Here is a 20,317-nt window from a genome sequence, read left to right on the forward strand (position 1 = left end):
TTTTAAGCAACCAAAAAGATTTTCTGTTTTTAAAATGTGGAGTTTCCTCAGTTACCCGTATCAGGCTATAAAGGGTTAAGTTGAGCATCAAACTTCACAAATTCAGAACTTAAAAAAAAAAAAAAAACTTTTTAATCAGAACAGCACCAGTAAAAAATCCATAGAGTTTTAAGTTCTCCTCACCAGCCACCATGCAAGTTCATCAGGGTCAAAGTTGTTCTTGGCACGTAGGATGGGTTGCTGGTCGGGCTTGTAGTGTTCGCTGAACCAGGCGGACGCTTTGAGGTCTGAGACGCAGGACTTCGAGCAACCACATGGCCTGAAAATAAGACGACACTGAGGATCACGCAGGGACAAACAATTACAGGATACAGGGTACACAGCCTTGTAAGTATTACATCTGGTACTGGAAGTCCTTTACAGGCTGCTGCTGCTCTTCCTCCTCATCTGCTTCTTCCTCATCGGCCTCAGGCTGGATGGTACTGGATGGGGGAGGAGGAGTCAGGACAGAAGGGGCTACTGTTGGCTCAACCACTGCAAATGAGGAAAATGAGCATACTAAGAAAAAGCACACACAAAAAAAAGACAATGTTGTGACTGTGGACAGCTGAACTCACTGCCTTATGTCAGTGTATTCTGCTAATGTAATCTGACCTGTACCAACTAACACTGTTGGAGATCATTTACATTTACTAAAACATCAATTATTCACCACAGCATACAGCCTTTCACAGCTTTTTCTCCCCACCAGCGTCTGGGCAGCGTGACTCTGGGCAGCGCGGCACCATTGGCCCATTGTGTAAAACATCCTTTGGTCTGCATCTGTCTCGCCTACCCTCATCAGCAACTTTGTTAGGCACATCTGTTCGGTTACTTGTCAACACAGTTAGCGAATCAGTCAATCACCTGGCAGTAATGCACTGCATTTAGGCATCTGGGTGCAGTGAAAAAAAACGACCAGGGAAGATCTACTGGGATTTTCACACACAGCCTCTGATTTACATTGAATGATTAACCCACTGCAAAGATAAAATTAACAATGCATCGTTTCTTAAAACATCGCAGAGTTCACCGTACTCCACTGTCACGAGATCTCATTTCATTAACGCGCTTTTAGGATGTTGTGCAACAGGATGTTTATATCAGGTTTCGTGCAGCCAACAAGTTGGCACTAATGTGGGATGTTAATATGTCACTATGGATCAGAATCTGTGACAAGTTTTTCAGGAACCTATTTTTGTACGTTTGCAACGAACAAATGAGGCAATTCTGAGTGTCAAATCTACAAGAAAACCCTACCCAATAAATCTATTAGTGAGTTTCTGGGTTAATACTTTTCCTCATGTCTTCCTCTTCCAAAAAACTGAACCTATTTATTAGGAAAAACAACAAATGACCCAACACATCTACCAGAGCCGCCCCCCCCCAGCCCCCTTAAAAAAGAAGCAAAGTTTCTGAACCATTTCCTAACCCCAAAACCCAATCTAACTTGACATCTGTAAGATGCCTCACCAGATACAGAAGCACAAATGCCCTCCTCTATGTGCCTCCTGGTTTGAAAAGACCAGATAAAGTGTCCCAACGCTGCTGGTCCCCCTAGATTAATGCCTGCAAAGACAACCTCCTTTTAAAGCGTCCGCTGTTGTTTGCAATCAGCCACTTGAGCTGGTCGTGTCCTGCCACATTAGGAGCTTGCACAAATGAATCCAGGAAGTGATGGTGGCATGATTAATTTAATCACGGCCCCCGATATCACATCTACGTTCCAACTCGGCTCTCTGCCTCTTGTGTCGCCTTCGAGATGTAAAAGCAGTGTTTCAACTTTGACCCGTTCCATGAATGCCACCAAGGTGGGATGAAGGTTTCTCAGACCCAGCTTGTAAGCGTTTTATAATACAGACTTCTAAAGCAATGCTTTAAATATTACAATGCCTCATGCACAACTGATAAAATAAAGATGAAGTCGTGGTTGTTACTTTTTATATGCGAAGCACCACAGGGTCGTGAATGCTACGGCGACTCGTAGTTCTTACCCGTCTCCCTGTTGGAGGCTGTGGCCCTGCTGTTGAGCGGGGCCGCCGACAGCGGCAGGAGATGTCTCCTTTGGATGCCCTGGCTCGCCAGCATTAGGAGGAGAAAGGCAGCAATCGCCACAACGACACAAAGCTTCCTCCTAATGAACATGGCTGGGCGGCGGATGAGTGGGGGGGGAGGGGGAGTGGTTAAAGCAGGAGGAAGGAAGTGTCGGTGAACTGATAATTTATTAGTTATGTCAGCATAGTTGTTGTCATCTGGACATTTTGCTCTTCCCGGTTGACTCTTTTCTCTGTTTTATTTCCATTAAGCTCAAGTCCAGCGCCGCTTTCTGCACCGTGGGGACAGGATCTGCAGTCGCACAGGAAAACAAACAAATATTACCAAATGACACTAAAAAATTGTATTTGGACACAAACTGCGGTTGGCTATTGGACAGCTAGACTAAATAAATCTAAACCAGGCTAGCTGTATTATTAGATGTTTAATACTTAACAGGCCTACACTTGTAATAAGAACGCTTCCTGTGTTCTGTGACCTTTTTTTGACCTCATCTGCATAATCTGCAAGTACTGCTGTGAGACTCTAACCAACAGGCCGCATATATGATTGGCATGTAAATCCCATGCAAACAATATCACATTCCAAACAGTCCTGTGCAACATTCATTCAAGCACACTTATAAATGGATTTTAAATATATCTGGTCTATATTGTGCAGGCCAGATTTTCCACAAACTGTGTTGAGATATCTGCAAACTGTCTATTGCAATTAGTTACCACTCTTACAGTTTAAACCTCCAGACTGGCATTTGTCAAGAATGTAATGAGATGTGCACCAATTAATGGGCTAGACATCAGAATTGGTGCATTTCCCCTCGATCAGCTGCGAGCAACCATCAACAGGTAAAAAATAATTAAAAGGTTTCCTGTTTACTAAATGCATCAAAACTAACTAATAATTCATTTCAGATTTATAAAAGCATAAACTAACGTTACGTAGTTTTGTGCAAACTTTTATTTGATTTTAATATAAACGCATAAATAGTTCATGTAATTTTTTGGTTGGATTCAAAACTAGTTAAGAACCAGTACATCTACAAAACATTTTATTTTATTATGGGTAACGGTCTTTGGATAAAATAATATGTCAAAATCTGTTAAGGAAAGGACTGATCGATTGACCCAGCTCCAAAAACCATTAGAGGAGAAACATGTATCAAAAACTAGAGATTTCAAGGCCAGACTTTGAACATATTTTATTGTCAATCTATTTAGGGAGGTGAAGAAATAAAAAACATGAACAAAATGTTTGATTGAATTCTATTTTATATCATCTTTAGCAGCTGTTGGTAAAAATTCAAAAACAACTTATGACAAATCAACCAAGAAAATGTCACCAAACTGCTAACGAAACCTCTGCAATATTGAAATCCATCCAATAATAATAATAAATAGTAAATACTGAACCATGGTGGATATTCAAGGCACACTAAATGACAAAATGTAACAAAGCAATAATGTCTATAAATAATAAATTTACACACAGCAAGCATGTGATGTTGCCACATTACTATACTGCCCCAAAAATAAACATATAGAGAAAGTATGATAATGTGTGTGACGAAATCACACTGCGGATGTTTTGAACAAATCCCTTTAAAACAAAACGTTATCCATAAGAAAACAATTTAAGAAAACCTTCCTGCTCAAATGAGCCTCAAAGCCTTGTATCCGTGATCTTGAACTCAACTCCACAACAAATACAAGAAAGCCCATGTCCCACATTGTTAAACTAGGAAAGAGAAAGACAAGTCTAAGTTCTTGACCTTTAGGGCATAATGGAGCTACCCACAGCCCCCCCATTCTCCTCCTGTAAATCACTTCCCCTCTGCTCCAGCAGAAACATTTCCCTGCAGACAAACTTGGTCTGTGAATACCAATCAGATCTGGATTTGTTTCAGCTTCTCCTGTTTCAGCACACTCTCTGCTCTCGTGTACCTCAGCCTGTCTCTAACTTTGCTAGATATTTCCTAGAGTCTGTATTTGGGAACTCGGACCCCCTCAACAGTTTTGTCAAAACTCCTTTACTGGTGGCCGACATTTATTCCGACAGAGTTAAACTGAAAGGAACGTTACATGTGCAACAAGGTCATTTAGGCAAAAATAAAGAAAGCCAACTTCCCTATCTTATAGCGTTTGCTAAAACACATTTTCAAGCAACTCCACCCTAAACCGCAATGACTATCATTTGTTTAAACAAGAGCTGCCATCTGAAGAGAGAACACATACTTTTAACCACACAACCACACTCACATTTGCTAAAGCTTCCCATTTCCACTAATTGGGAAGTGCAGTACTCTACACCCGGCCCTCTACGTTTAATGTTTCAGATGCATATCTACTACACAACACCAGATTCAAACCGTTGCGTTATTTCCATCAAGAGGTGCAGAAGCCTTTTTTACACATGCATTCATATAAAAAAGGGGCTGTTGCAGCAGGGTAACACCTAAAACATGGAGAACAGTGGGTCCACTGCTCTACACTGAAGGTTTATCACACAAAGCTAAACTCCTAGAATAGCATACGATTTGGCAAATAATGACTGAACGCCATCTTGAGAGAGCTATAATTTCACAGTAAAATAAATAATTCCTGCAGCTTCTTTTTAAACAGTAAGACACTCTCCATACAATAGTCATTCTTCATCTAAGACTTCAACCCTTGAATGCTGAAACTATCCAATAACAGAGCTTAATCTGCTGTGGGTGTTACCGTTGATAGACGAGATATGCATTACCCAGGGTTTCTGCAAGTTTCAGCCAGTTCACTTTAATACTTAAGACCTACTTAACAGCATTATGAATTTTAAAGCTATAGGACTTTTACAACATAACTTTCTTGCCCAATAGCTTATATAACCTATTTAAAACTTTAAGCAAGCCAACAATAACTATTTCCACTGAAGTTTCTCTCCCCCCCCCCGCAGCTCTGGCATGCAACATGTTGTTTTACAACTATAGGGTAGCTCACCTTTAAACAGCATAAAATAAAAGGTTCATAACAGTTATTGATGGATGCAAAAAAGGTATACTCTGATGCAGTACATCCTCACTCTTTGTCTGGCAACCTGTACAGAAATCATTTAGCTCAAAGTACTGAAATTCTTCATTTCAAGGATTTAAGGGTTGTAAAACACCTAACAGGGAGGTTGTGATTTTATTTCTCTAAAGAGACAATAAGAGGTCAGTTTTTGAAGCATAATTGTTTTTCTCTCCAGGGGTTCACCATGAGGTTGAAGGTCTGGCTTTAAACCACCTCTAATAGGGCTACTTACTGCCCTGTACTAAGGGCTCTGCGGTTTTGTCAATGCACAATAATGCTGAGGTTTTTCAGCAAGAAGTACAGCGTGTGGAATTAACTCTTGACAAAAACAATAAAAAATGAATGAAAAAATAATGAATGGAGACCACAAACGTGCGACAAGGTAATTTAGGCAAAAATAAAGAAAACCAACTTCCCTATCTTATAGCGTTTGCTAAAACACATTTTCAAGCATCTCCACCCTAAACCGCAATGACTATCATTTGTTTAAACAAGAGCTGCCATCTGAAGAGAGAACACATACTTTTAACCACACTCACATTTGCTAAAGCTGTTTTGAAAAAACAGCTTTGTTTTTTTTAAAATTGTTTTAAAAAAAAAACTGAGCTAAAGTCCGATTTGAACCCGTTTGCTCTAGTTGAATAATGACCACGAAGGATTTTTTTATGCCCTTTAAACTCCTCAATCTTAGCTCCATCTAGTATTGTTTGATTTGTCTTGAGTCACCAGAAGGTCAGGTGAAATTTTGCTCCGATTTAAGCCTGCTTGTGGTTGCCATGACCCGGACAACTAAGAATTTGCACGGGCATAGTGACTAGAGAAGAAGCCTCGATTAGGCCGACGCATTCAGCTTTGGACAAGTTTGGGATCAATTTAAACCAAGTCCACATCTTGATTCTTTACTCTGGAAAGCCCTGAAAGTCCAAAGGTCTTTGAAGTACTGCATTTAGCAGGACGGGGGTTGCACATCACTGCACCGTGCACTCCGACAGTTTACCTCCAATCTATTGCCAAACGCTGGTCCCTCAAAGACAAGAGACAATACACAATATACTCTGTATTCTTCAACAACAACTCAACTGTCCTGGCCCAAACTTTCACAGCAGCTGATTAGACAGCCAGTTACTCTCATTAGTGTAGACAACATTTCTATTTAGGAGCCTGTAAAAAAGCACCAAACAGAGTTGAAAGAACAGTGGAGACATAATGACTATCAGCTGAGTCAGAGTCTGTATGTTATTTTAGAGCTGGAGGGATGAGGGGGGGGGGGGGGGGGGGTGACAGGGTTGGAAGTCACATGGTTTCCTGTGCTGAGAAAAACAGTGACTGCACTCGTTCCTTTCCTCTTCCATGGCCTTCACCTTCTGTCTTCATGTGTGACAGAAAGCAGCCGTTATGCTGATGGAGTGAAGAGAGCAACAGGAAAAGAGCAATAGTACATAGGGAGAGCAACGTCACCCGTCTAATGAAGATCAAAACTCCTTTAAATTTGCTAATTTTTCCATGGAAAATACATTATGTGTCCATTTGAGGAAGTTTAAAAAGGTTGCAGATGTTTTTCTGGATCTTGTGTTTCACTGCATTCATTCCTCACTGAAATTTAGATTAATAGCCCAGGAGGTAAACCTATTATCAAACGCTTATCATTATAAAGCAGGGGAAGAAAACAAGCAGTTATAATAAGGAAGTTACGAGGCTGAAAATGACATCAATACACTGCTGCAAAACTGCATTAGAGATGCAAGGGGATTTTTACCCAGCTGCCATTCAAGAGTTATGGTAGAGGGTATATTGGGTCCTCCATGGTTTTAGTGGCTACATTTTGTTACAAATAAAAAGGACATTCTTATGTCACATGTACTTAAAATACAAACGTACTTTGTGAAATAATACTTAAATAAGAAAAAAAATTAAGCTTCTTTTTACACCAACATAATTTTGGCTCACTCTGTGCTTTAGGCCATTAGTAAAGTTAGCTGATAGCGCTGCCCTTTAAAAGGAAGAGAGACCACAGGGTGCAGGGGGAAAAGAAAACCCTAAAAAAAAAAAAAAAAAAAAAAAAACAGCACAAATGGAGTTTTTGAGTCCCTGTGTGGCACCATCCGGTTTAAATTAACCTTCTCAGTCAGAATGTAAACCACTCCACAAGAAACACGCAACATGTTCCGTAATCGGCATACACTTAGGGGATTGAATTTCTACAAGAAAAAAAAAACAACCAAAAAAATGTAAAGGCCTGGTTTAACGTCAGTTACTAAACTGGTTAGAACATGCTCTCAGCTTAGAGGAGCGTGACTGATGCAAAAGAAACCAGCAACGTGCAAATCAGACTTTGTAATAGACAAAGACCACACGTTGGCTAACATGTTAAGCATGCCCATAGCCTCAAACAGTTCTGGGCAGATCCTTTTCAACATTTATCAAAACACAGAAGTGGTATTGAAACCACAGTTTAAAAAAAAAAACACAATTTACATGCACATGGAAATAGCTATACATAATCTTTTAAAAAAGGTGCACATCCACTTTGTTTGACTTTTTTTATTTTTATTTATGCGTCAGTATCTCACCCTTGTTGCATACAGGTTTTATGAAATATTACCACGTCCTACTGGCGTATTAGTTCTTATTTTGGTGTTTTATGCCTTGTTTTTGCTCAATTTGTTAGTAACTAAATGCGTGCATTTCATTAATAATGGTTGGTCTTCAATCACGCTGAGCTGTTGCTTTATTGTGAGGCATTGCAGAGGGTTGGGTTCGCTCCGGCATTATTTACAACTGATTTGTAAATCAAGCAAACCGGCATTATGATAGTTCTGCGATACTGCCACTAGATGTCGCCACGTTTGTTTACATTTGTTAATCGCGCACGAGAGCGCATAACAAATGTAAAGAGGGGAAGTGGTGGCCTAGTGGTTAGAGCACAGAGCTTCGGTCCCAGAGGTTCTGAGTTCAACACCCACAAGCTGCCACTCTGGGTCCCTGAGCAAGACCCTTAACCCCCAATTGCTCCCCAGGCGCCACACAGTGGCAGCCCACTGCTCCCCAAGGGGATGGGTTAAGATGCAGAAGTGAATTTCTCCATTGTGAGATCAATAAAGTTCTATTATTATTAACTTTCGGCTCAAAAAGGACCTTCAAAACACTATGAAGACATATTTTATCATGATCAGACGGTTTTTGGTCTTTTTTTTATAAGCATATTACATGGCTATGTACCTTTAAGGGGCGAAAAAAAAGGAGAAATTAAAACAGCATTTGCATATAATTTGTAGGACACAAGCGCCTGTATACACCTAGAGTATGTGGCATACAATTTTAAGGAATTATTGAAATTTTTTTTAATTGTACAGCAGGTAATATAATAGAACCATACACCCACACCAATACTTGGATGACCATTACAGGGCATGTTGCACTGAATAAACTGGTTTCCTGCCACGGGCTTGAATTTAAAGCGAAACCCAATAGATTTACAGTATGACTGAAATCGGTGGTTCAGGATTCAGGGTTCAGGAAGGTTTTCAAGCGTGTAATGAGCATTTGTAAACGTCTGATCAGAAACGTATAATATACAGTCGACCAAATCAAACCATAAATGCTCCTTAAAAAACAAAACAAAGGTTTGGCCATCTTTTCTGCAAATAGCATCGTATTTCCATCCAACCGACCCTCCCTTGCCTTTCAGTCGAGGCAAAAACAGTTCAGACTTCTGAGGCTAATCTGTGATTTCGGACCAAAAAAAAAAAAAAAAAAGCAGTGACCCTGGGTGGAAGTAGACAGCAGGTCTGAACAATCCGTTTCTGTAGTGAAGACTGGAAGTAAGACCTCTATAATTACATCTGCCTACGTACAGACTCAGATCCCACAACCTGCTCCTCCAGCTATAATTGGGTTAAGTGTCGTCAGTGTCCTGTTTCAGTCTTACGCACCAAACACAAGACCCTTAAATACACACCCAGATAAGTCATCGAAGAATATTCCAGACTAAACTGATGTCCAGGGATAACCAAATCGATGTACAATTATACAACATAAGATATAGCAAGAATAGGACATAGGCAAAAATATAAATAAGATAAATATATTAGATATGGAGGATTTTAAGAGGACAAGAAACACGTTTAGAAAAAACATTCTAGGGATTTTTAAGAGTCAAGTTCATTCAAGTCAAATTGGAAAATGGAACGTTTCTACAGAAAAGAAAGTTTAAGACTGACGCCTTGTTATTTTCGTCCCCGCCAATATTTTGAGGACTACCAGAATAAGAACTTAACTTACTATTCCTATTATAGTAGCACGTTGCACCTTGGTGTTTGTCAGTATCGCCAGTCTTCAGCTTATTGTTCTCACGGTAGTACAGACTACGATAGAGCACAGCTCATGTCGAGGGAGATCTCAGAGCAGGTTTCCCAGAGGGACTTGCTGTTAAACAAATTAACCACGCGCAACAGAGACATGCAAAACCTTGCCACGGCTGACGCAGATTTTTTTCTTGCTGTTAGGTGTGAGCGTAAAGCATCAAAGCAGAAAGACAAAGGGGACTCGACTTGACTACAATGAGCTTTGTCTTAACATTTCTAAAGGGAGATAAAATAACGCTCAGCGAAGTTGTGCAGCTGCATTTTTTCCCCCCTGAAAAACAAGCGTTTTTGTTTTTACAACAACCCTGCAGTGCAACTTTTTTTTTTTTAACCCCAATAGCACTGCGGTGTGCCTCAGCGTTAAACATGCTAACAGATGCCTGTCGAGTCTGAGCTGTGGCTCTTGGGTATTGTCCAGTTGCTCGGGGTGAACTCCCTGGGACGCTGACTTTGCTCTTGGCAGCTGCCTTGAATATTTTTAAAACTTGCAGAATGATTGACTGCAAGCATGATGTCGGGCTTTAACCAACTGCTTTCGGTAAACACGTTAAAACATAGCATATGTTATTAGTTTGAATGTGCGTTTGCCTAATTTTATGACAATGTCATTAAAAAAAGTTGTTTATTTTTTTTTACATCATGTCCTGATAAAAATAAACCTTTACACTTCAAAGAACGTGAACTGTCATTTAACAAAGATTTGACGAGTTACAATAGTTTAACCCAAAAATGTGGGAAATGTTATGTCCCTATAATACAAAATTTTGGAAAAACACTTTATTTTCCTGATTATCCCAGTTCTTTAAACAATCACAGTATGTTACTCTAGTATAAGTAAAACAAGCAAAAATAAATATTTCCTGGAATCCTTTCAGCTTGGAAAGAAATGTCGGCTTATTTGGCAAACACCTCTACCATACAGCGAACTGTCAACAGACAACACAGGATATCAGTGTACACAATAATTACTCATTAGTTTTCATTTTATCTTCATATAAAAGAGCCTTAATATTGCAAAGATTAAATTCTCATATGAAGTCACTGATATATTCAGATCAGTTTCCTCAGTCACCGTTGTGAAATTTCCACAACTAGAAAACAGTGAAGGTCAAGATTTACGCTGCGAGACCAAAATATTTTTGCAGAAATCCACACAAGAAAATATGCCTGGGAAATTTGCAGATGGTTAGGTCTGGGCTGTTTAAGTCGTTTCCGATCCCACACAAGTCATTAATTCCTGAAGACCTTACCAAAAGCCTTTCACTGCATTTTTCTGTAACTTTCTGAAACACCATTTGGGGTTGTTTCCATCATCTCAAACCCAATAAAAAGCTGAAAAAAAAGAAAAGACTACAGAGCACAAACTCAGGCCTTTTCAGACGAGACACATCATCTCCCTTGAAAACCATGTCTAAAACTTTCCAAACCTTTTTTTTCTTCCCCTTTATTCAAGTACTTCCGCTTTACAGCTTAAAACGCAAAAAGGAAGTGTCTGTAACATTTTACATCTCTCGAAAGAAAAATAACTATTGATTACAACCGTTTTACGAAGTAGCAAAATTATAATGTACATCTGAAGAGAATTCAACTTTCCTCCTACGAAAAGCAACAATACAATGGCAAGATGTTACCAGAGGAGGAATACTAAACGTGACAACCCACCACCTTTGTGTCTTTACAAAACCTGACTAACAAATCTTGCAGTAAAAGAAATGATAATATAAGTGCATGGTTATTTCGTGGCAACTAAAGATATCTCAGAGAGATAATTATAGACCAAGTAGATAATAAAAAGGTATTGCATAGGCTTAGATAATATGGTGCCTGGCAAAAACAAACAAATGGGTATGAGCCTGGACGATCATCTTCCAGCTGGCAAAAAGTGATTTAACCCTGGCTGATGCAATGAGTCGCTTCTCATTTCTTAATCAACAATTTTGAAAGATATATTCTGTGGTCGTGGAAAAGTAAGTAAGTACAATTTATTTGTATGGCACCTTTGGCAGACATTAACATCACAAAGTGCATCATATATATATATATATATATATATATATATATATATATATATATATATATATATATATATATATATATATATATATATATATATATATATATATATATATATATATATATATAAATAAAAGAGAGAACTGTGAGAACATGCTCTCTAAGCATGTTCTAACAGTTGAGAACTGTCTAATGCATTCTTAAAAACCGGAAAGACAGTTAGGACCCAACGGCTAAAACGTGGTCGGGAAAAATCCTGAATTTTCCTGATCCACTTAAACGTTTGGTGAAATCAAATCGAAGAAAAACAAAACAATGGTAGAACTCGGTTTTATGTTTAATATTGAAAGTAAGAGCATTTCCACACGCAGAATGTGAAGAGAACTAAAGGGATTGGGACTGAACAGCCATGTAGCCTTAAGAAAACCACTCATCAGCAATGCTAACAGTGAAAAAAAAGGCTACAGTTTTCTAGGGAGGGTAAAGATTGGACTCTGGAGGACTGAAAAAAAAGGTCATGTGGTCCAGATTGACTCTGTTCCACAATGATGGGCTCATCAGGGTAAGAGGAGAGGCCGGTGAAGTGATGCACCCATCATGCCTGTGCGGGCAGTGCTATGATCTGGGGTTACTGCAGTTGGTCAGGGTTAGGTTCAGCAACATCACTTGCCCAAGGAACGAGGGCTGACCACCTGAACATACTGAATGGCCAGGTTATTCCATCAACGGATTCCTTTTCAAAGACGACAATGCCAGGATTCACTGAGCTCAAGTTGTGAAAGAGTGGTTCAGGGAGCATGAGACATTATTTACATGCATAGAATGGCCACCAGAGTCCAGACCTTAACCCCACTGAGAATCTTTGGGACGTGAAGGAGAAGGCTTTGTGCAGGGGCCAGACTCCCCCCATCATCAATATAAGATCTTGGAGTAAAATTAATGCATCACTGGATGGAAATAAACCATGTGACATTGAAACGATGCCAAAGCGAATGCGTGCTGTAATCAAATCTAAAGGCGGCCCAATAGAATATTGGAGGGTTTTTTTTCGTTTTTGGTAACAACTTTTTTCTTGCCCAGGCAGTGTCTGTTACAGCACAATCTGATCCGCGCTAATGTTGTCAAAAGTGTCGATACTATTAAAAGTATCGAGACTCAAACGCTGTATCCGGATGCGATACTGATTCGGCATGGTATCAATACTAAATATTTTGCATTAAAGAAAAGAAAAAAAAGAAGGTAAACCCAAAGATCTTGACAAGCATGTGTGCAAACAGTGCTTTAAAGCAGTGAAAAAGTAAAGCAGAACAACAAACTTGGCCAAACGTCTCAAGGAGCGATACCCTGGCCTTCATGGTGAATATCGACAGGCTAATAAGTGACTGATGTTAGCTTAACCAGTGGTCCGCATTAACTTTGTGTGATTAGCTGTGGCTAGCATGCTACTAGGCACGTGTTACATTTGGGTTATTTATTTAGCATTTATTTGCACATTATTTAACTAGCATTTGCGATCTTGTTGATAAAGCATCTTATATGCTGAGATTGAAAAAAAAGGTTAGTTTTTTTGATGTAAACAAAAAAGAAAATGTTTTATGCCTTTGATTATTTCCCCCCCAATGGTATTGAAAATGATTTCGAGTATCGAATATTTTCCTTGGTATTGATATCACGTTTAAAATTTCAGTATGGTGACAACCCTAATCCACACAAGACAGCGAGAGAAAACAAAACGATCTAGACAGCATCTTGTTGGGATTTTATGTGGAGCAGCAAAAGTGTGAAACATGTGACTCTACAGATTCCTGTCAACCAAAGAGCTAAACACAGTCCTCAGAGGATGCTCAGCCTGTTCGTGCTGCTGAACTGAACCTTCAATCAGCAACATCAACACCGGCTGTGGGTTTCAACCAGCAACGGGTGAAAGTAGCTTTAATGTTACAAGTACCCAATACAACGGCTCTACTCAAATCTGATGGCGGGTCACCGGAAATGTCTCAACCACCAGATCTACAGAGGCACAACATGATAAAGTAGCTCAGATCAGCCACTAAGTCAGTCCTCATCGGGCCTAACAAACGTTAGCAAAATTGTGATCTTATATACACACACAATAAAACCTTTGTCACGTACGTTGATGCTGATACACCTGAATTTCCCCCACCAAGGAAAAATAAATAATACTTAAACACTGCCTACAGAAAAATCAACATCACCCTTCCTCTAAAAGTAAAAAATAAATAACGCTGTCTGGAATGAGTAGATTTCTTAGTTATATGAAACCATTTCTAATGTGGAGGTTTTACCACTTAATGTCCATGGATAACCCTCACTGCTAAAAAGCTAATTTTCCCTCACTGTTAAACACTAAACACGTCAAGACGGGGAATAAAAAAAACTTAACCCTTTTTGCTTATATAGACATATTTTAAAATGTCACATTAACATTAGTAATCTTGAAACTCAAACATGACACAAACATTAGCACCAACAATAAATAAATAAAAGATCACAACAAAGGTCAAGCATCTCAACAAACCAAAATACCAGTGTGGAGTTAATTAACTTAAAACTATTCAGTTCAAAAAGTAAAATGTGAAGTTCCTCAGAAAGCTAGAAAATCCCCAAAGAAAACATCAATTAAAAATAACAGAACTGTCAGCCTAATGAAAATCATATTATTGTACATTATAAGCTTATCCATTGGATTGAGGTTCCTTTTGTTGCAAGCACACCTGTGTTGCATCAGTTTGGTGTTTGCACAGAGACCATCAGCCGGTGGCACCGCTGAGGTGTGATAATAGCACAGGTTGCCACTGAAGCCCCGGCTGGTGCTTTTGACACCATCCCTACTTTATGACAGGTTAAATGCAGGAAATGTTGACTCAATAAAGCCATCTGTCCTCCATTGCCACCTGCTTTCTTCGTGGATGGATTGCTGCAAAAATCAATAATTCGATGCAGTTGGCTGTGCTTCCTTTGAATAACATTATACTAATTATGAACTGAGTGGGCTGGAAAGTAAAAGTTAAACCGTAACTAACTGAATCTGAATCCACCCATATAACTGGATTATATCAGACTATTTTGATGATACACTTCTGGATATAAACTGGATTGTTTTATTTACATTTTTTTTTTTAAAGTACCAATTGTTGTGGATCGGTATAATATAAATAAACTGAATTGAATACCTGTTGCTTATGTGCCTTTTCAGCAACGTGTTTCTCTTCCACTCAAATTGGATAAAGCCATCTTCTATAACAGAAACTCTGTGGAAGATTACAATCCCTGTCTGGTAGCAGTATTCCCACTGACAGTATGGATCACAACGCAGATTTCTGAATTAAATTGTTCTTATGCCACAATCAGCTTTTCTAAAAGGTTAGATTTTGAGTTTGGGTGTGCTTTAAGCCATACTCATAAAAAAAAAAAGTAAAATAACAATAAATCCATTAAATGTATCACTCTGTGTGCCAGTGGCCAATATCATGTATAAGTTTCACATTTTCACCAGAAACAGGAGAATAAAAATAAACTTTTCGAGGGTATTTTGATTTGTAGACGTGCACCTGTATGGTAAATAGACGCACACGCAGGATTGCGCAGGAAACACAACCAGAAGTGAAACATGCATAAAAAAAATAGAAATCAGATGTCAACCATAACCATGCAACTGTGAGCTGCAGCGGCTGTGGAGGTGCCTGCAAAAGGGTGTGACAGACAGACAGAGAGGGGGAAAAAAAAAGTGGAGACAAAAAGTCTCACAAGTGCTGTCTCCTCCGGTTTGCCTTCCTATTTCTCGTCGAACTCGCGTAGCCCCTTTTTTTCCTTTCTTTCTTTGCTCTCACAATAAAAAACAAATAAACAAACTACGGCTAAACGAGCGAGGAGACCCTCAGACACTAACCAACACTTCGGTAAAAAAAAAAAAGAAAAAGAAGAAAGAAAGAAAGAAAAAGTTGTAAAGTTACTCGCCCCCAGTCACCACCACTTTGCGACATCATGTACAAAAAAAAACCTAAATAAAAATAAAAACGAACAAATAAATAAAAGCGAACATGTGTGCCCGGGTTCGGATTTCTTTCGGGTCCGACCAAGCAGCCGGAGAGATTGATGAGAAGCAGATGGGAACACACCGAGAAGAGAGAAACTTACATGTCGCGGCAGGAGTAGCGGCGCAGGCCAGATAGGAGCTGTGTCTTTTTTTCTTTCTCGCGTCGTCTCTTTGTGGAACCGCTGCGCTGATGGCGCTGTGATGCAGAGCGGAGGTTCCGCCCACCGGGGAGGGGAGCTACCAGTGCGGGTCCCTGGGGCCCCTCCCCCCTACAGTAAGCTTACAGCACGCTTTCCTTGGTGGTGGTGGGGGGGGTTGTCACGTGGGCCAACATTGTCGAGTCAAAAGTAGGCGAGGGCCAAAAAAAAAAAAAAAAAAAAAAAAAGTGCTGTAAGAAAAGTTTTTTTTTTTTTTTGTTTTTGTTTTTTTGTCATACTTTATTCAAACAGATTAGTCAGAAATCACATTAGTCAGATGTAGAAATGGGTGCATTTAAATCACTGCGGATCCAAAACCTAAAAAGGGGTTTTGCCCAATTCATTAAAATCCGGTCAGACCATCCGGTCTGCTTATTATTTTGGGCTCCATTGAAAAATAAACAAGTAAAGACATTTTGCTGAGCAATAAGGCCAGGGGTTGGGTCTGTCTTTCTTAGAAAACGCTTGCTGTATTCAGCCAAGTTTAAGAAATAGTCTATTTAGGTCCTATTTGCAAATAGGATATGAAAAGACAAATACTTTAGGTTGTGCCTAACATTTTCAATTTTAAGCAGATTTTAACTGCGATCATTTTGCAAGGGGGCGCACACAAAATCAGTCCAGGGGCTGCAAACGGTCCCCGGGCCTCACTTTAGACAGCCCTGTTCACTATCTCAACCATGTCTATTTTTTTATTTCCTTATAATTTTGAGGACGAAAAACATGTGTCAATCAGCTGAGAAATTCTGGATCACAAAACTAGAGCTGGCAACAATGTACCCAAATTGTACAACCTATCCCATCATTCATGTCTCTGGTTATTGAAACATGGCCGCTCTTGGTACAGATCTGCAATTTCTCTATAAGGTTGTAGATCATATTTCAGTTAAATTCTGGTGTAATGGCTACGACTCTCTGGCAAAACTGAAGGTCCTTCTGTAAATGTTGGCAGGTTCATTTCCCCTGATTGTCACGAATGAAGTGTTCTACTTCTTAACTATGCTGTGAAGTATACATCACAGAGGAGATAAGAGATGTGTGGGTGGAAGAGGATCATGCAGGTAGAAATCATATCAGATTCTCTGGAAACTGGCTTTCTGAAATGTTTTCGCTTGTGGAGTACGCAACTATAAACCACAAAAGAACTGTCGAAACATTTCTTACGCCATTCTGTTGTCTCTGACAACTCACGGGGGAATGTTTTACACCGCTACAGAGGAATTTTGGACCACTCCCCTACAGCAATTTTTTAATTCAGCTGCTGCACTGGAGAGTTCACAAGCAAGAATGGCCTGTTTAAGGCCTGTTAAATCCCAGAGTCTCAATTGGATTTAATTATAAACTTTGACTAGGCCACTCCAAAGCTTTCATCGATTATTCTTTATACTTCCAAACATGACTTAGTTGTTTAGTAGGGTTCATTGTATTGCCGAAAAACCTAAATACACTTGAGATTAATGTCATTAACTGATGGCATTAGTTAGATATATCAAACAAATCAAATCATCCATATCCAGGCCCGGAGTATCCCACTACCACCATCATGTTCTTTTTCCGAAATGCCACGTCCGTTTTTCCACTGGATGTAACGGGACACACACTTTACAAAACAACTTAGTTTTGTCTTCTCCGTCCACAGAATTTTACCAAAAGTATTTTTAGCTAGTGTGAGAGGGGTCAGGAGTGGTTTTCACCCTCTTAGAAATCTTTTACGGATCCTAGTTCTGCCCAGTCTCTTATCGATGAATCCTCAAGACTGACCTTAATTTAAAAAAAATCCATATGTTTTCGTTTGCTCAGATTATCGCTGTTTTATTGTGTGACAATAAATACTGAAGTCATGTGGCATGTGAAACCATGTGAAACCTACTGGCTCTTCCCAAACAGACGTTCCTATCTCGTCCACACGAGTGTCTGATTTCACACACGAGAGCTTCATCTAATGTTCAAATGCTGCTTATGTGGTCATGGCGTCATCTTCTGTCAGGCCTGTACCAACTCATTTTACATGTGACGAAAAAGTAGAAGATCTGCTCTCTAATCTCAAACGAATTGTTCTGAAGATTAGTGGGACACAAGGAGGAGTCAAGGAGCAACGAAGCACATTACATAATATCACATAATCCTACATAAAGTCACGGGAAAACCAGATGTATGTGTCATACGCTGTTGCATAAGAAGATGCTGGTATGTTGATGAATCTAAGCAGAAGCAACCTTAAATAAGGGCATTCTGAATATATAGAATAGAAGAAACACCGGCCATTTTATTAGGAACACCTGTTAAGTTCCTCATCAGCACTGACAATAAATCAGCCAGGTCTGTGACTTAATTCATTAAGGCATCTGAACATTGTAAAGATGCGTTCTTAAAGTTCAGACTGAGCTTTAAAATGGAGAAAATAGGATTTTAAGTCATTTGCAATATGACATGGTTGTTGTTGCCTGATGGACTCGTCTGAGGAGTTCAGAAACTGCTGATCTCCTGAGATTTTTCAAACACAGCCACCCTTTTGGTTCACAGAGAATACTCTAAAAACAAAAGAAAAAAAAAGAAACAGTAGAGTGGGCAAAAAGTCTTTTATGTGTCAGAGGTAAGAAGAGTTTGAGTAGAAAGGTTAAGATGAAAGAAAGTTTAACAGTTGCTCAAATAATTTTCCCATTGTGGGAGAATAAAGCAGTTTCTTATCTTATCTCTTGCCTTAACTGCTCCTTCCAACCCAGGAATCTGGAAAACCATCTCTAAATAAACAGGACATTGAATATCAAAGACAGCGAGTTACAGCAGTATGACCACACTGGGTGAAAATCCTGTCAGCAAAGAACAAGTAACAGAGGCTAACTCTCAGCAAAATCAGAAAGTAACAGATGAATCGAATGGTTGGATGAATCCCAATCTCAGCTGTGACATTCAGAAGGTAGGGTCAGGATTTGGCTTAAACAGCATGAAAACATGGATCTCTACTGCTTCCATTGACACTTCTGGCTAATGCTGGTGTAACGGTGTGGATAATATCTTCTTGGTACACTCTGAGGTCCTTACTACTACTAATGCATTATTCACCTCTACAAGCATACTTAAGTATTGCTGCAGTGCATGAGCATCCTTTTAATACCAGTGTATACATACTTTCTACTTACAGCAGGAAGATGCACCATGTTTTCAAGTTTAGATAATGAATAAACTGCATCCCAGTGGTCACAGCATCTAAGTCTATCAGAGCACCATTTGGGATGTGGTGGAACAAGACAATCCTGTCCAGGATTTGCAGCTAACAGAACCTGCACGACATAGCAATGTCAGTATGATAATGTCATATTTTTCAAGCTGTTCAGTTTTCTCTGTTCTCTGTTGGCTAAATTTTTTTCAAACAATTACGTCACAGTATTTGCTTGCAGAGCTGCTAAACAAGGTCATGGACATCCAGCTTACTAATTTTGCGAAGCCGTCATTTTTATTTCGCGAACTGATTTTGTAGCCCAAGCTCAAGGACGCTGAAGCTACAAGTGGATGAAGCTACAAGTCAAAATGTTCGGTTGCTCATCACACTGTCCCCAAGCATACTCCAAAAATGGCCAAATGGGGTGGAGTGGAGCGCTCCGCGACTCGGAGGGGGCACCAACACGAGCTGCTCTCAGACAGACCTGAGAACAGGGGGAAAAAGGAGAAATGTGGGGGTAAATTAAAGAGTAAATCAGACCAAAGCATTCTAGTTCCACTTTATACACCACAACTAAATGATTAAAAAATGTGAAAAGGAGGAATCGAGATGCATAATTTGTCCCCTTTAAATCAAACATTCCCTACAGAAGATATCTTGCACTGGCCCACTGCTTTGCTGTCTAGACAAAGGACATTTTCAGCCACCACTGCGAGTATGCCCTACCAGATTCAGGCACCGTACTTGTGACTCTAGTTTTTGGGTCGACATACTGCCCGTGTATTCACAACTATGGATAGTCCATCTTTTTATCGAGGCGCTATAGCTGTTTTAACAAAACTATGTGATGCGTCTCAACGCCTTGCACGTTTTTGGCCTGTAAGATTTCCCAGCAGTTTATTTTTAACCTCATATCAGACCACGAGGAAGAGAACCTAACACGGGTTTGCCAATGAAAGCAAACTTTGATAGTGTTGACTTAGGAGTCAATTTTTTACCACGACATTTGGAATATACAGCTAAGCTGCTATCTGTTCTTCTCTTAAACTGCGACGTGGAATCATCAGAAAATCAGAAAAATATTAAATGTATATATGAGATGAGGGAACTTTTGTTGGACTACTTAAGAATGAGCGTGTTCTCTTTCAGCTTGGAGGAGCACATTCATTGTTTATCCATACTGATAAGAGTCTTGAAGTCAGACAGACTCCAATCACTGTCTCACGCATATGGAGGATGCATCAAACAGATTCTTGGCTTGCCTTTTTTTTTTATCTTGTCTCTTTATCACAGAGTGTTCACTGCTGAGCTAATGATACAAAGGCCGTTTTGGAGCTGATGTGATTGAAACCTCTGGATAACATCAGACTACACAGAGACGAGGA

At 39.6% G+C, this 20,317-nt stretch overlaps 1 protein-coding gene across 1 annotated transcript in view; it reads right to left on the minus strand.

Moving 5' to 3' along the window:
* The window catches only part of st3gal8 (ST3 beta-galactoside alpha-2,3-sialyltransferase 8), a 28,760-nt gene extending 12,950 nt beyond the window's left edge, over window positions 1–15,810 (minus strand). The window contains exons 1-4 of the mRNA XM_036134741.1: window positions 15,677–15,810; window positions 2,034–2,385; window positions 399–534; window positions 184–319 (exon numbers count right to left, since the gene is read on the minus strand). Of these exons, the coding sequence (XP_035990634.1) occupies window positions 184–319; window positions 399–534; window positions 2,034–2,184 (423 nt within the window). The 5' untranslated portion in view covers window positions 2,185–2,385; window positions 15,677–15,810. The remainder of the gene's footprint in view (window positions 1–183; window positions 320–398; window positions 535–2,033; window positions 2,386–15,676) is intronic.
* Between the last annotated feature and the right edge of the window lie 4,507 nt (window positions 15,811–20,317).

Source organism: Fundulus heteroclitus, unplaced genomic scaffold (genome assembly GCF_011125445.2).
Source record: "Fundulus heteroclitus isolate FHET01 unplaced genomic scaffold, MU-UCD_Fhet_4.1 scaffold_90, whole genome shotgun sequence".
Lineage (NCBI taxonomy): Eukaryota > Metazoa > Chordata > Actinopteri > Cyprinodontiformes > Fundulidae > Fundulus > Fundulus heteroclitus.